Genomic DNA, 16255 nt, shown 5'->3' with positions numbered 1-16255 from the left:
ATCATCATTGTGCAATCCAAATACAGTGGATATTCGTGCTATCTTAGTATAGGGTGCAATTGAAAGCGAACTTCACTTCTAGTGGCACGAATAACATTTGTACCAATCAGTACAGGCACTCTATTTCTATACTCGTCAGTACATTTATATGAACGATATCCAGATACAGCACTTTTTGTGCGTTAGCACCTTTGATATTTACATTCACATGAGCTAAGGACAAGCTGTTAAGTTCGAGGTGAGATTTCCACATGCTATCTGTTATGGATGTAACCTGACAGCCGGAGTCGATTGATTAATGATCTAAAAGTTATACCATTGACTTCTACAATATATTAATTAGGCTCTCCAATTAAGGAATTATGCAATGAGGAAACATGACTATATAATAGGCCTATAACTACAATTATTACTATTAAGAGCATTATGCATATCATGGTTAACATGGTTAAGGCTTAGTGTCGATGTTCCACAGGTGCGCCTCTCCACCGTGGAACATTGGAGTTTAACGGCACATTGCGGCAGCCAATTGCAGTGTGTCCTGCTTGTCTGCACTTTCGGCAAGTTATAGAGTTACTGACACTGTTCGATTGATTGTGGATATTATGAAGAGACTTACTCACGGTTTTGTCCTTAGGACTGTTGTCAGCTTGCATCGACAGCATCTTCGCAAATTGTTCCTTTATATCAGTAATGGATTTTGTTAGATCGTCCAGTCGATTTTCTGATATCGCTGGTCCTATTTGTTGTTGCGCAACTTTAATGGGTTCTTTAATTGTAGGCCTACCTGTAGACTTATTTTCTTGCTCCATAAGCCGCAACTCAGCTTTAACATCCTTAAATGCCATGTTTCGTGGACGCATGGGTGCTAATCGCTGTGTCACACTGGTGTCCTTGACACCGCACATGAATTGTTCAATAACATAATGTTCACAAGAAGGCAAAGGCTGTGTGTTGTGTGTTCTCTCTTCCACTCCCCTAAGAACCGCATCTAATCCAAGAGCATATATGGATGGTGTTTCTGATGGATGCCGAAATCGTTCATAGAATTCAGCGAGTGGGTCTCTATCAAAAAATGATTCACCAAATTGCGCCTTTAGTTCTGAAAATGCGCTTTCTAAAGAGAGGTTGAGGATTAACTTCCTCGCCGCCCTCCTAGATATCTGATGATGGTATTAAATTAGGCATCTTCAAGCATCTGTGTTGTCGTTATGACGTACCTGATATCTCTTATCCAGTCCTCGATATCGATGCCGGACCCTGGCTTCCCTGTAAATATGGGGACATTTTTCACTTAGTGGTACAGTGAATGTCCTAGGGTTTGTGCTGGTCTATGAATTGGTAGCTGATGAGGAGGTAGTGAATGCGCTTTGTGAGGGGTCGTCATTTCTTCATCTTTGATTGTCAATTCAACATCTGGTAATGGAGCTTTCTGTGCCCGTCGTCTAGCCATTTAGAGTATGAAAGTATGATTTGCAAATAACTTAGCTTTTAAAAAAGTATAATACATACTCCAAGTATTGAAATACACGCCATCGTGTTGGGATTCAATATTTCGACATTAATTATGTCATCATCAGGAATATAGGAATATCATTCCTGATGATGACATAATTAATGTCGAAATATTGAATCCCAACACGATGACGTGTATTTCAATACTTGGAGTATGTATTATACTTTATTATCTGAGATTAATCAGTGGACCTTTTGGTTTTTAGCTTTTAAATATCCTCAGCAAAAAGAAATAAAAAGTAAAACAGTAAAACAATCCGCAGCAAATAATCTGTAGAAAATATTTCACTCAAATTATTATTACTGTGTCCTGGCAGGATCGCCAAAATGTAGCCTTTCGTATATTGCACTGACAAAAGAAATATAAAGAAACAAACGTATAACTGGAAACTGAGGTATTTAATCGATCCTTTCAACTCAAGTTTCTGACTGCGGATCGTCACTTGACCGCTCAACTAGTATCATATATACTTTTAAAACAAAGAATTTCCACCTAATCACTATAACAGGTACTATTCAGGCTAAGATAGACACTCATTCTACCAAAATCTAGGAGACTTGCCACATTCTTTGATAGGGTTGGAGACAAAATAACCTTTGATAAAGTAGAGAGTGTGCTCAATGGTAGACCAGAGCGGATATAAATGAATAAAAAGCGAGGTTCAACAGTAGCTTTGATTAGACATTTTATTACTACTTAGTTTCTTACCACACACATGGTGTGACACTCTTCAGATAAAATTGTATTGATTGAGATAAGCTGAGCATGCTCTCAATTTTATTTGTGATGTAATGCTCTTGTGCAACAATCTGCAAGGGCCCTGACCCCTACCCATAGGGTTCTTGATCTAGCACCCTGACCCCAAAGAGCTTTGTTGATACATAAAAGCATATAATGTGTCTCTGTAGACATACAGTATATCATATTAAATCCAGTGCCAGACTAAATGGCCCAGCCCAGCTGGGCCCCTTTAAATTTGACTTATATTATACTCAAATTTAAATGTGGGAGTGCAATTTCTGGCCATCTAGAGGTGCCATAATCATACTTCTTCTTACCTCAGCCCCAACCATCTTGGCTTGTATCAGGTGGTGTTTGTAGGATCCAAACTACATTTGGGATCATTGAAAGATCGATGGGCAACAAGTCCCAATGGGTTATACTCTGAAGACATGGTTTGGTTCGTGGAGATATTGAATATCTCGGGTTGTCTTCCTTAACGCACTACTGAACTCCAATAGCCGCTGTAGTTTTTCTCTACCAATCGACACTCCACTGACATTGCCTTCCTCTTGTAAAACAGCCTCAAGTCTAGATGAGGTAGAAACAAACTTAGTTAAATTGAAACCGCCACGTGCCAGAATATGCTTTACTTTCAAACAATATTGATTGCATTGCCTTTATTCTCAACTGACTTCAGTAGGTCGTCTACATAAAAGAATTTATTTACTACATTGCTTACAATCTTCCACCGCCTTCTTGAGGGCGAAGTTAGCACAGCTTGGTGTGGATTTACCTCCAAACAAGTGCACCAGATTTTCAATGTCCGCAGGAAATCCACTGGTGAACTACGGAATCGATGCAGCACTCCGATCCCAGAGGTCCGGCCCCTGTAACAGCTTTTTGTTTAAGCAGACGCCCTTGTACTTTGCCGAGCAGTCAAATACAACTTGCACCCTTTCAGGCTTTTGAGGATGGAGGACAGGGTGATGATGAAGATACCACTTAGATTCATTTCCATCATCTTGTATCTTTATGGCATGACCATTGTGCAACATATTTTCCATAAATTATGTGGACTATATTTTGTTCACATTGCAGTGTTTTCTCCAGTTTAATTTTCAATGATTGGAGCCTGTGCTAAGCCACCATAAATTATTTAGGAATACTTGATGGTGGGGATCTTTATGGTTTAGCAATCTTTTATCTGTTTCCCATGTGTTTCACTGATTCATTCATCATGTCTAGTGCCTTCCTGTTGTTCTGCGACATCATTTGACTTTTCGGCTTTATATCGAAAACTCAATGTTACAAAACTGCCAAAATTGATCATTGTGATTGGTTCTGTGTGCCGTACTGTAGTTGCAATTGTGGCTTCTTCATTGACAAGAGTCAAGAGGTCCATTTACTGTCCAACCCAACAATTGACTTGTGGCATACGGCCCTCCATTCTCAGATTTTCTCACTTCTAGTGGTTGGATGAATTCAGGCATAGTGTTACCACTCAAAGCTCTATTCGTCCATTAATTTCCGGTATTTCTATATCCTTTAGATAAGGCTATCCTTTTATGACCACTTGCTTTGCAATACCTCTGATGGATATTTGCAACACTGATCTAGTGTATATTTTTAGAGCTAATTTGGCTTGCTACCTGGTAAACTTGCTATTTCTAAAGAAATCATATGACAAGTGTGAACAGATTCCCCATTCATAGCCTGTAGATCAAGGTTTACCTTCTTTCCTCTGGCTCCAACACTCTTTCTTTGTTGGTTTGTTGGTAGCTTTCTTGACTGGATGTAGAAAGGTTGAGTGTTTCTCTGAACATAGTTTGCAGAAGCTTCCTTTTGGACAACTGGATGCAAAATGTCCTGTCGTCAGACAATTCCAACACAAACTCTAAGCTCCAATCAACTGTCTTCTTTCATCGATTGGTTTACTTCTGAAGAGATGTATACTGTGACAGCCAATGCGCACCGTTGCATAGATAACATCTTATGAACTTTGATTTAGCCTTCGTTTGTATTGGTGTACCACTAACTGTGGTGTACTTCCTTGTTCCCTCACGGTTTGTTCACTATCATTGCCATAAAGCTTGGATCGTTACAAATTTTCGCTTCATAATTGATGAATTTTACGAAAATTTAAATGGTGGAAATGCGACATTATTCTTAACTTTATATTTCACACCCTTTTTCCTTTAGATTTTGTGGTATCTTTTGGACCGTATTGTGATTCTTTGTGCCGGGTTTTGTGCTTTAGACCTTTGCAGCTTATCCTTTTTCTTTAGCTTGAATTTTGGAAAACTCTTCAATCTTGTCATCAAGTTCAATGACTTGTTTTTGTCCCACATCAGCTTTAACCATGCACCAGGATTATGTATATGGATGCATTATAATGGCATTATTTCTCAACCAACCATTTGATGATTAGATCCATCTCCTGGATTGGTGATACAGGTAGGTGGAGGTCGCCTATGACCCTCTTGAACGAGGCCTTCCAGGCCTTGCTTGTTTCTTCATTATTGAGCGTCAACAAATCAGTTGTGACTCCCGCTTTAACATGTAATTTGTAAGTTCAGTCAACATATTTGATGCCGATGGGTTCGTTTTAATTTCAAATGGATGACCATGCATCCAGTGGCGGCTGTAGGATATTTTCTGGGGGCTAAGCTGTCTGACAGGGAGGACTGAGTGTGATAAGGATTTGTTTTTAAAATAGAGACCTCTGGATCTGGCCAGAAATGACACTCTCGGAATACTTTTAAATGTTGATAAAATACAATTGTTACTGTACTGTCAAAGTCAACTAAATAAATATGCATTTTATTACATTTCTTATTTTTAAAAAAAAATTTTGGTCTGGCTGCCAGACTGTCTCTTATACACATCTAGATGTGTATAAGAGACAGGGGGCTTGACCTGTCTGGTGAGGGGCCTTCAGCCCCTGCTACACTCTGCCCTCCTGCTGGCTCCGCCACTGCATGCATCTAAATCGCGTAGATTAAACGGGTGTGGTGATTCCAACAGCGAGTTGGTAAATCTGTGATCGAAATCAGGTAGATTATCATAGGTATGACATACTGTAACTCTATAAACTTTATGTAGGATTGAACTAAGTATACTCTAATTAGATGATGTAATAAAGTTAAAACACGGTAGATACAGTAACATAATTATAGAATTTATTCAAACTCAATAACTGATTTTTATTCTGATGAACTAAAAACTTTTAATTGGTTTAAAATTAAGTGTGGTTTATACGCCAAAATATTGAAGAATTAAAAATATGAACTTCCAAAAAGGTATAAAATTTTAAACTTGATTGAATAGAAATTGTAATGATTAGGGAGGTGTAATGATCTCAAAGGAATTGAGGCCACTTTTAGCATTGTAGTGGCCATAGCCTAGGAATTTGGTATTTCAAATTATAGTCAGGGGAGACGGGGTGAGGTTTTTGAACAGTTAATCAAAGAGTACAAAACGAGCATATCTAAAACCCCAGAAAGTCTTAAGTGTTAAAATAAACACTTTAATACCCAGAAGGTTCCATGAGAATGTCAAAACAACATTTTTGTTAAATAAAACAATTTTATAAAATGCTGGCTATTGTCTTCAATTTGTGTTAGTGTTTGGCTGTTGTTATCCGATATACAAATTAATGAACTTGATGAAATATCTGTGCGTGCGCCGGCAGTGTTTACTAATCTTGATCATCGCGATCAAACAACATCAAGGTTGTACATACATACATATGTTGCATAATGTTTGATTTCAAAATACTTGTATGCAGAAATAGTATGTGTTGGTGGTCTTAAAATAAAATTTTAGGACGTTGTGTCACTCATTCACAAACTCGACTTTGTATTTGTTACTCTTGTGGGAACTTCCGCTTCAACGACTGCTAAATTTGTTTGCCGTTTGAAATCAAAACTTGACAAAAGTGCTAGCAACCAATGTCAGAATTAACTTGGTCAGATTAAAACGATGGCAATCAAAAAATCATGAAAATAAACTTCAAATGCTGCTTTAGGACTTTCTTTAGTAAGTAATATGTTTGTCAAATATCACACTGTTGTTGCAAGACTACAGTACTGATATTACATTGGCCTTATTTTTTGTATCTTGGGCAACTTTTCTATGGTAACTGGAGGTCTTGGATCGTGGGTGGGAAGCTATAGGGAAATTATTTTGGGAACTATGTTTGAGTATTCTGTATATATAATGTAACCTATTCATCGGCATAGTGCAAGATTAATTACTGGACCATTTTATTTGACTTTAGACTAAGAACCAGGATGGTGCCCGTCAGGGGATAGCACTGGATTACTTCAGTAAAAAAAATTATATATTTTATGCCTACGCAATATTCGACTTTATAAATGGGTTCGGCGGGGGATGGTATAAGTAAGGATGTATAGGCGTCAAGGGCCCCGACGGTATTAGTTAATATTTTATTTAGTGAAGTGCGTAAAAGGCCTGTTTATACTGGCAACGATAACGATAAAAAGCAATTGTTCGTAGAAAATAAAAGAAATAGTAGAGTTTTTTACATTAGGATGATTCGATAACGATTTATCGTGTATACAATAAAATATTTTGAAAAATCAATTCAAATGACGTCATAAACATGGAAAAACGATGAAATCGTTGTTACTACTACGATTTTTATCGTTTTCCATGAGACGTCATTTGAATTGATTTGTCAAAATATTTCGTTATCGTTTACACGAAAAACCTTTCTTGAATCTTTCTGGTGTAAAAACTTCTCTTAATTATTTTTTTTATTTTGTATATAAACAATTGCTTTTTAGGTTTTTATCGTTGTCGTTGCAAGTATAAACAAACCTAAACAGGACACATTACAAGATGTATATGTATGTGTGGCAGTGGAAGAGAAACTACCACTCAATTGAGTATACGTCCTCACAAAGTGGAGCTCAGGGTATCTAGGAAAGGGAGCGAGGGAGGGGCACATAACCCTTTAAAGCTCGAGACTCTTGCCCCCTCAAAAACTCGCCCTTCACAGTTTCCACCATCGAAGTACTGCAAAAGAATCATGCTCAGGATGAAAAAAAAAATCGCCTTTTTTGCAAGCTAGTGCGCCCTCACTTAATCATCTAGTAGCCCATCCCCACTTCACCTATGCGCCTCCATTAGCTTCCCCCTCTCCCATTTCAAGACTGTTAGATACGCCATTGAACAGGTCAATGTTACCGTATGTGAAAAGGGAAACGTACTTTTGGTTGTTTCCCGTTGAAATTAGTGTTGTATTTTTGGCGGCGTTTGCTTTCCATAAAGAAGGTTAGTGAGACGTCATTAATTATTACCAAACAATTTTTCACAAAAAAAAAAAAAAAGACAAGTGCGACGTTTATGTGGGGAAGGAAAATTATAACGAATCAAGTTCAAGTTAGATGCTGTAACCTGTAGCCTATAGAAGGTAGGCCTAGTGTGTTTTAAACCAATTCATATTCTTGGATTTTTTTTTCTTTGTCTAGAATTGAAATAGCCTAGCTTAACTCTAGCCTAGGCCAAGATACAAAAGAAAGGTAATAAATATGTTTTGGCCTCGCCTTGCCTAGGCCTTGGCGTAGTAGTAGTAGGCCTACACCAGCCAGCCCGGCCCGATTGACAGTCTGGAGCAACTAAAATTTTTAAAATTCAAACAAAATCAACCTAGGCTAGGGTCCTAGCTAGTTAGCCTTAGGCAGGCTATAGACCACCTTCAATGACCTTCTGTAATAAATATTAAAAATAGTAGTAATAATTATTTGTTTAGTTATGGCCTACTAGGCCCTGTAAGCCTAGCTAGAGGCTAGGCCCCTAGGCCTATAGTTTTTTATAGGAATCCTTTTTAATATTATTTTTACCTTAGTATTATATTATTTTAATTATGGATGTACCTAGTGGTATTTACGTGACCTCAAACAAACATACCTGAAATAACGCATGCGCAGTCATAGTCCATACTTCAATAAATTTACATTATCAGCCGCATAAATTTATCCATTCATGTGTTAAATGTATGTTAAAGCCCCATTCCCGGCAAAAAGATTTTTTTTTTTTTAGAAAAAATGTATATGTTTTACGCAAAAAAATAAAAAAAATGAGAAATACAAACTAGGAGATTACCATTTTCTTGACGAATTCTTCGTTCTAGGCAAATTCAGAGGTTGTAGATCGCATCCGATGGAATGCTCTCACTTTTAAGTATACTTTATACATAAAAGTGGAACACAAAAAAAATCAAATTTCAGTCTTATTTTATTTTAATTTTTTTTTAAATTTTTCATGTTTAGGAATCTCTAAATTCAGTTATAAACTAGCAATTTCGTATTAGGTTTACAAATCTTGAAAACATATATAAAAATCAGATTTTTCTTAAACAATCAAAATTTTGCCGGGAATAGGGCTTTAGTTAACTTTCAGCACTCAAAATTAGCATGGCGGTTCCCTGCTAAAACTAGCTCTTAATTACCGGTACCACAAATTCAAAACGATATTCTTCTAGGCCTAAGCCTGACAGTCAATCATCACAAAGTCAATAACATTTTAATGATTTCATTCAAACATATTTACCGACGTCACCAACAAAAACAACAACATGGTTGTACAGTAGTCTTTAGTCAGGTCAAGCTGCAATCAAGCGCGAAGAACATTGAGAAAAGACCACGTATAGAGAGCATGTGATCTACACTTTACGAAGTATGTTATGAAGTAAGAAGTGAACAACGAATATGCGTGTATTTTCTGTAAAGATTATTATTTACAAGAATAAAGTAAGACAAAAAACTCCGGTATTTTTCATGTTTTATTCAAACACATTTTCCCACGTTGTCACAATAACAAAAACCTCATTGGCAGTTAATTTGAAAGAATTACCATGCTGTGCATGACGTGTCTACGAATGGATGCAGAGACCATGGAATAGACAGCCTCGCTTGTACATTGTGGTCAAACCTCCCTGTCGTAAACTGTTTACAAAAATTCATTCAACCAATGAGTTGAACATGAAGTTAACATCACTATAAACACGTTTGGAAAAGATTTGATTTTCGTACACTGTGGATTAATGGCCGTGTAGTGACTTGGGCACCGCAGCTACTGTAGGGCTGACGCTAAATTCGAGTGCTGAAAGTTGAACTCGCATTAACATGCATTTAACCAGAATCGATAAATTTACATGACCGATAATGCAAGTTTGACTGCCCATGCATTATTTATTTCACATAAATGTATCGTTTACTGATTTGTGTACAGTCACATAAATATATCCACTTCCTTTAATTAAATTGTGTACTTTTCTTTAAAGAAATAAACATGTAAATATTCGAAAAATATAAAAAGAATTATTAAAAACAAATGAGAAAAGGGAAGGAAAATATAGAGCAGCTCAAAATATTGATTGACATAAGGCTAAGATTTGATTGAATGCATTGTGATATGGGCAATATAGTCAGGAGTGGAACATTATCATAGGGTGGTTTTGGGTGGGGGAGGGGGGCGACTTTGTATAGTCAGGAGAAAGTTAAGGGCTGATATCCACACAGATTTTGTCAAAATTAAATTTACCAGTAAAATTTTTTCAATTTAATTGACATGTCAACAAGGATGTGAAGCCCTGCCCACAAAGAAAAAAAATTCAGGGTAGGCGGTATGCAAATAAATCATATATTTATAGTGTTTTCATGGAACATGGCAGGGAAATTGTTGTAAAAGCCTCTGTATTTTGCTTCCAAAGGAAGAGGGAAAAGCCGCATTCAGTCAACCTTGTTGTCGGCAAAGGTCAAGCCACTGATGCGCACTGCTCGTGTAAATCTGGGTATCTATAACCAAGCATAGACATCTACTCCTAGGTCTAGGCTCACGTATGTTTCGCGTTTTTAAACCAGCTGTCTAAAGCCTGCCGCAGATGAGAGCTATCTGCTTACGCCAAGTGGCATTTGGCGTACGTACATAGCTCTCGTGTGCAGTGCAATTTCAAACATTTTTTGTCATTCGTGGCGCTTACGCCAAATATCTATTGTATTTGAGTTTTTTGGCACGCGTGCCAAATTCATAGCGTGTATGACAGTATATATGATAGTATACTATGCCCTAGTTAGTCAAAGGCAATACCAGTCTTACTTTACTACTTTACCAGGCCTATAGGCTACAGTATTATACCGTATATTATTATGATCATGATAATGATCATCATCATCACCTTCATTCATCATCATCAATATTATTATATTATTAAATGACCATTATCTTCATCATCATTAATTATTATCGAAATAAATTATAGCCTCCAAAATTCAATGTAAAATTATCAAGAATCGGCCCAATAGTATACACAGAAAATAATACATTAAAAATTAATACAGACAAAACTAAAAATATGCTATAAAAACAAACACCTTTATCCGCCATATAATTTTGATATTTGTCTTTGATTAGGTACATTGACTAGAAATAGACGAAAATTTTTTTTTTTTAATTTTAATTTAGTTAAATTTAACGATTGTGTTTCACAAAGTTTAATATACAATTCATTTGTATTTTTTATCAATTTCTATGCTATTAGAAAAATATTGTTACTTGCAAATGTGTATAGTTTATAGTTTATGTTGTTAAAATGATATTAAATTAATAGCACGAAACAATTTCATTGTACCATTAAGAAACTACTGTATCCTTCATTGTTGCATATACACAATAGAGTATATTATCTAGAGTTTAATGTTACTCCATATAATGTGGTGCTCAACATTACAGTAGTGATATTAAGTATTCACAATGTTCAACACTATTCGTAGTACAGCAGTACAGTAGTAGGTATTCACAGAAATAATGTACAAAGGTAATTGGAACACTCTGAATATCATCTTCACTGTAGTTTACATCCTGTATATCCTGCATTTTGGTGTGGTGAAGGAAGGACTTCAAACTTAGTGTCTGGTAAAATACAGTGTTCTACACAAAACAAAGAACATGATTTTACAAACAGGACGCAAGTCTTTATTGTTATAACAGACAGCTAGTTCATATCATCTGTGACAACTACAATTCAGTACTTGTGTATCAATTCAATTGAATTGCATCTGAGTATGCAAATTAACAATATAGTACAAAGCACATGAAATATTCCTAAGGTTACAAGTTCTACATACAGTATAGAGAGAGTAATATGAAAGGAAACAATTTGTCACCATTTCCACGAACAGACACAAACTTCAATTTTGACAAAAACATTTTGAGAAAACACGTTTGAAATGGGCTACTTCACAAATCCGTAAATTTCACTATCAAGATAACAAAATTTTGAATTTTTTCTTAAAATATGTTTAAAGATAAATTAACAATTCAAATTAGCATAAAAAAGTTTGTGTTTGTTCGTAAAAATGATCAGAATAAACATAATAATATATGTTGTTTACACAGAGTGAAGTTTGTGTCACTTCGTGAAAACAATACATTCAAATTCAAATTCATCTTTATTGCAATCATAAAATAATATATAGATTGGATATTACAATAGCAGTCAAAACAATTAATTACATTCAAAAATAAAACAAGGACAGGTACATTCAAAGTAAGTCAAAAAGGTACATTACATAAAAAAAGGTAATTTAAAAAAAACAACAAAAAAACGAAAGATGTCTTATATATGAAATTTTTAAAATAGGTATAAAAAATAAAACAAGAATTATTATTTATTAAAATATTATTATTCATTTGTTTTCCTACTACAGTAATTTTACAAAAAAAGAAAAAGTTATAGAGACGTTATTATATTTATTTTTAAAATAGATATGAAAAAGGAAGTTTTACATTTTTTTAAAAGATAAAAAGAGCAATACAAATTTACAAAATTCTATATTTTTGCATGGATTTTCCCAACTGGTTTAATAATAGCCTTTAGACGTGGTAGTTTGGTCATGACGTCAGTGCTCCTTATCAGAAACCACTGCTTTGTGTTGTGTACAACAATAGATAAAAGCAATCTGGTTTTTCCCTAACTAGTTGAATGGGCCACTTTATGTTAGTGTTGTTTTGCTTGCTTATGCTTCGTTTTCTTGCTTCTGATGGTAAAGCTTACATTTTATGATACACAGTACAGTAAGTACACTATTTAAATCTAATAACTTTTTTTCCCCAAGGAGAGTTGAAGGGGAGTTTTTACAGTTTTAAAGAGGACACTTGTGCATTTCTATTATTGATACCAAAAAAGCTTTAAAATTTTTTTTTTGTTCTGGCAGCCTATAGTAGAAGCTCACTAGCTCACTAGGCAAGAGAAATTATAGCAATGCATTGTATAAAAGACAGGCAAGATGGAAAAGTTGTTATCAAGAGGATTATATGGGGTGTGGTATGCAGAGGAACATTCAGACTCGCTCTCTGGGTTCTAATTTTGAACTTTCTGAACCTTGCAATTATTGAGGCTCATGATTCCCAAGTAAAAAACAATACATTAGTCAATATATGGTAATTAAATATTAGTGTATTGTATGACATACTGTACTGTAGCTTGGTACATTTGTTATTTATTTGGTATTTACACTATATGGCTCCCTTTACTTACTGCGCTTTCTTTTACCTTGTCATTGGGTCCAAATGCTTAGGGTATGTTCAAACACGGAGTAAGGCTGGCGTAACATCCGCCTTTGTGTGTGAACTAGGCAGTTGGCGCCACTCACAACACCACCTCTGTGGCATTACTGTATGCTACCTGCAGACCTCAGATTAGTTAACACCACAGAGCTAACGGCAGTGATGCTTGAATGATTTTGACCCCATTTAAAGAGATTGCCTATAATCACGATTGATTAGTTTTGCAATAGATTAGTTACTTTCCTGTGCTCTCTATAATTGAAATGGTAAAGGGTTTTTTTATATTACATTTTACTTAGTTGAAATGATGTGTTGATTTTGTTTTGTAAGGTATTTTAACCTATTTTAGACTGTCTATAAAAACCTGCAACACCAAAAATTGTTCCTCAAGAATCCGTACATTATTTAAAACTGAAAACTACTCTCCCATAGGACTATTACTATTACCAGTTTAACCAGTGTTATACAGTAGCAAACGCTGTTTGTGAAACACTTTGGAATTTTATTCCATGGAGTAGCTTCCTGTACATCGGCATAAGCTACTCCAACCTCACGCCGTGTGTGTGTGAACATACCCTTAGTGTTGCTACCATATTAGTGACAGTACTGTACATTAGCAAGCAACCCCACCAGGTACACATTTATACTCCTACCATAGGTGGAGAGAGAAGCAATGCAGATTAAGTGCCTTGCTCAAGGACACAAGGAAAAAATATAGTATTGAAACCCCAACCTTGAGGATGGGAATCTAAACCATTCCTGCTGCGCCAAACCACTTCTAAAGTATGGGCAAGAATGGAGATACGGTCACAGTATTTGAATTTAAATTTTAGCTTAGCTTATCAAGGAAACTGTTGATAGGCTCCAGCCCTATAACGATTACAAATTCAAATACTTTTTTCTTTTTTCAAATTCTTTATTTCTTCACAACACATTGCAAGCTGCAGCATTGTTTGCTAAAGCATTTTACTACACAATTTGTGCCTCTCAGATTCAGGACTTACTGTATAAGTGGGATAAAAATTTGAAATAAAAGCATGTTGTTTTTTTTTCTCTTCACAGCACAGCAAGATGTTTAGGCAAAAAAATGCATACAGAACTCCAGATTTTACTAATTGTGATCCCAATGAGGAATTTGTTTGCCCATATGATTCGAATCACAAAATAAGGGCCAAACGATTTCCATACCATCTGAAGAATTGTCGCAAGGTAAATGGAATGTGTCTGATATAGTTCACTATTTCGAAAGGATGCACAAAAATATTTTTTTTTATATACTGTATGTGAATTATATTTTATATTGTCCAGTATTAATAAGATGTTTGGTTTTTTTTGTCATTGTTAATGATGAATGCTTTACATTACTGTATTTAATTTTATTTTGTAAGCAAGTACAGATAAAATAAAAATACAAATGTCATTAATAATGAATATGTTAAAAACAGATGAAGGACTCGAGGAAACGGAGCCCTTGGAGCACGTCAGCTGACTAATAGCTAAATTAACCCCTAAGGCTCTGTCCACACTAGGGAGTTTTTTGCAAGCTTAGGAAAACGATACCAAATACAGTTTCGTCGTCACAAGTTTTAGACAACCCTTTCCCTACAGTAGCATGTGTCACAATGTAGTTGATTCATGCCCTTTGCATGAAACAAGGATCATATTCAGTTTGTACATCATTGATTGGTAATGACGATATTCGTTACCGTTTTTTGTAAGGTTGCGAAATCTCCCTATTATCAAATTTTCTTTGAAAAAACTGTTGTATGCCCATATATAGTCATGATGCAATGTAATCATGAGCATATTTTCAAACAAAATAATAAGAACATAGTCCCAGTTTGAATTCATTACTGAATAGTGGAATGATTATGAATACTAGATGGATTATTTTTTCATAATACATACAATTGAGTATCAAGTTGAGTTGTTTTTGAGAAAACAAAGCTGGTGTTTTGACAGGATGTGAATCCACGCCCCTAAGATTAAAAGGCAAGTTTAATACCCTATTCAGACTAGCATCCCACTGTGATCGGTTGTAGCATTTGTGACACCCAATTGCAATTCACAATCGTGTGTGAACACTGTAGTCGATAAGTAATCAATATCACAATTGTCACCTGTTGCGATTGTGTGCTACAATCTTTATTACTCACAATTACCATGGAATCTGATCGCAACAGATTCCACAGGCACCGATTGAATGAGGTTAGTCAACATATCCCTAGTCACCGGTGGCCTAATACCATTTGACCTCTCTTTCCACTATAAAGCAAAGATCTTATAATATAAAAAAAATAGCGTTCTCCGCGGTTTGCGTGTAACAAGCGTCCAATTCATGCAGAAAACAATAGAAAGTAATTGTAACTGGGAGAGGGCGTCCTAGTTGTTACTGTGGTGGTCATTCCTGAATTTGCACGGAGATCATAGAATCTTGTTGTTATAAGATCTTTGCTATAAAGTTTTTTTTGTGTCTGAATTTGTTTGAATATGCTCATTGGTTGCGATTGGGAGTAATAAGTTTTGGATTACCAGCGACTACATTGTAACCGATCAACACATTGTGTAGTGTGAATATGGTATTAACAACCAACCTACATCTCCAAGTCATATTCACAGTGTTATAATATATTATTTTCATTTAAATTACAGGTATATGGTTTCTTCCCTCTTATTCTATTTATTTATTTCAATAAACCTGTATCTCATGATTAATTATTTAGAAATGCCTGTAGTAAGGGGCAGTGGGTATGATCATGTCGTATTACACAAATCAGCAGATTACAATTTGTCACTAAAAACTTGATAGGAGAGAACAGGGCCTTTAAAGTTTTAAGAAGTTATAACTTTTAATTCAATTTCAATTTATTAAAAAAGCTGTCTTTAACTGATTGTGTGGTTTAATCAATAAAAATACATAGAAAAATATAACTTAAATTAGAGAGAAAGGCCACGTTTGCACTTGATTATCAATTGGGTCATCTTTCATTGTTGTCAACATTGCAACATCTGTGGGTCATCTCTATGGTTCTTTATCTTTATTGGGTCATCTTTAGTTTACTGACAAATTCATTTGAAAGGCTTACTGTAAATCTAACAACCATAAATAGAATTTGTTCTGCACCAATGTTTATTTCATCTTAATTTCAGAATTTTCCACTATCAAATATGGCTCATTGCCCATTTAATGCACGACATGTTGTGCCTGGACCAGAGTACAAGTACCATCTAACAAACTGCCCTGATAAACGGGTCATTGAACAGGATATTGCATATGGTATGTTGCACAATGCAGGATACTGGGTGTGTTGAAGGCCAGCATGGTTATAACATTTCTCACACAAAAATATGAACAAATTTATTAAGCTACTGTACTGTAGCATATCATAAAAAAAATCAGAACACATACAGTAACGGTAATAC

General features: G+C 35.5%; 1 protein-coding gene across 4 annotated transcripts in view; it reads left to right on the top strand.

Annotated features, from left to right (window-relative positions):
• The first annotated feature begins 7382 nt into the window (after nt 1-7382).
• LOC117106877 overlaps nt 7383-16255 on the top strand; it is an 18638-nt gene continuing 9765 nt past the window's right edge. The window contains exons 1-3 of one of the 4 annotated variants that reach the window (XM_033248381.1): nt 7383-7537; nt 13895-14041; nt 15983-16109. In XM_033248381.1, coding sequence (XP_033104272.1) covers nt 13904-14041; nt 15983-16109 — 265 coding nt within the window. In that variant the 5' untranslated portion in view covers nt 7383-7537; nt 13895-13903. Of the gene's footprint in view, nt 7686-12223; nt 12341-13894; nt 14042-15982; nt 16110-16255 lie in introns of those variants that run through there. The other 3 variants (XM_033248380.1, XM_033248382.1, XM_033248379.1) reach the window with 3 other exon arrangements.

The sequence above is a fragment of the Anneissia japonica genome, unplaced genomic scaffold (genome assembly GCF_011630105.1).
Source record: "Anneissia japonica isolate Jap-2015-1 unplaced genomic scaffold, ASM1163010v1 scaffold1165_len1893470_cov193, whole genome shotgun sequence".
In the NCBI taxonomy this organism is placed as follows: domain Eukaryota; kingdom Metazoa; phylum Echinodermata; class Crinoidea; order Comatulida; family Comatulidae; genus Anneissia; species Anneissia japonica.
This window is presented reverse-complemented; position numbering and strand designations above follow the sequence as displayed.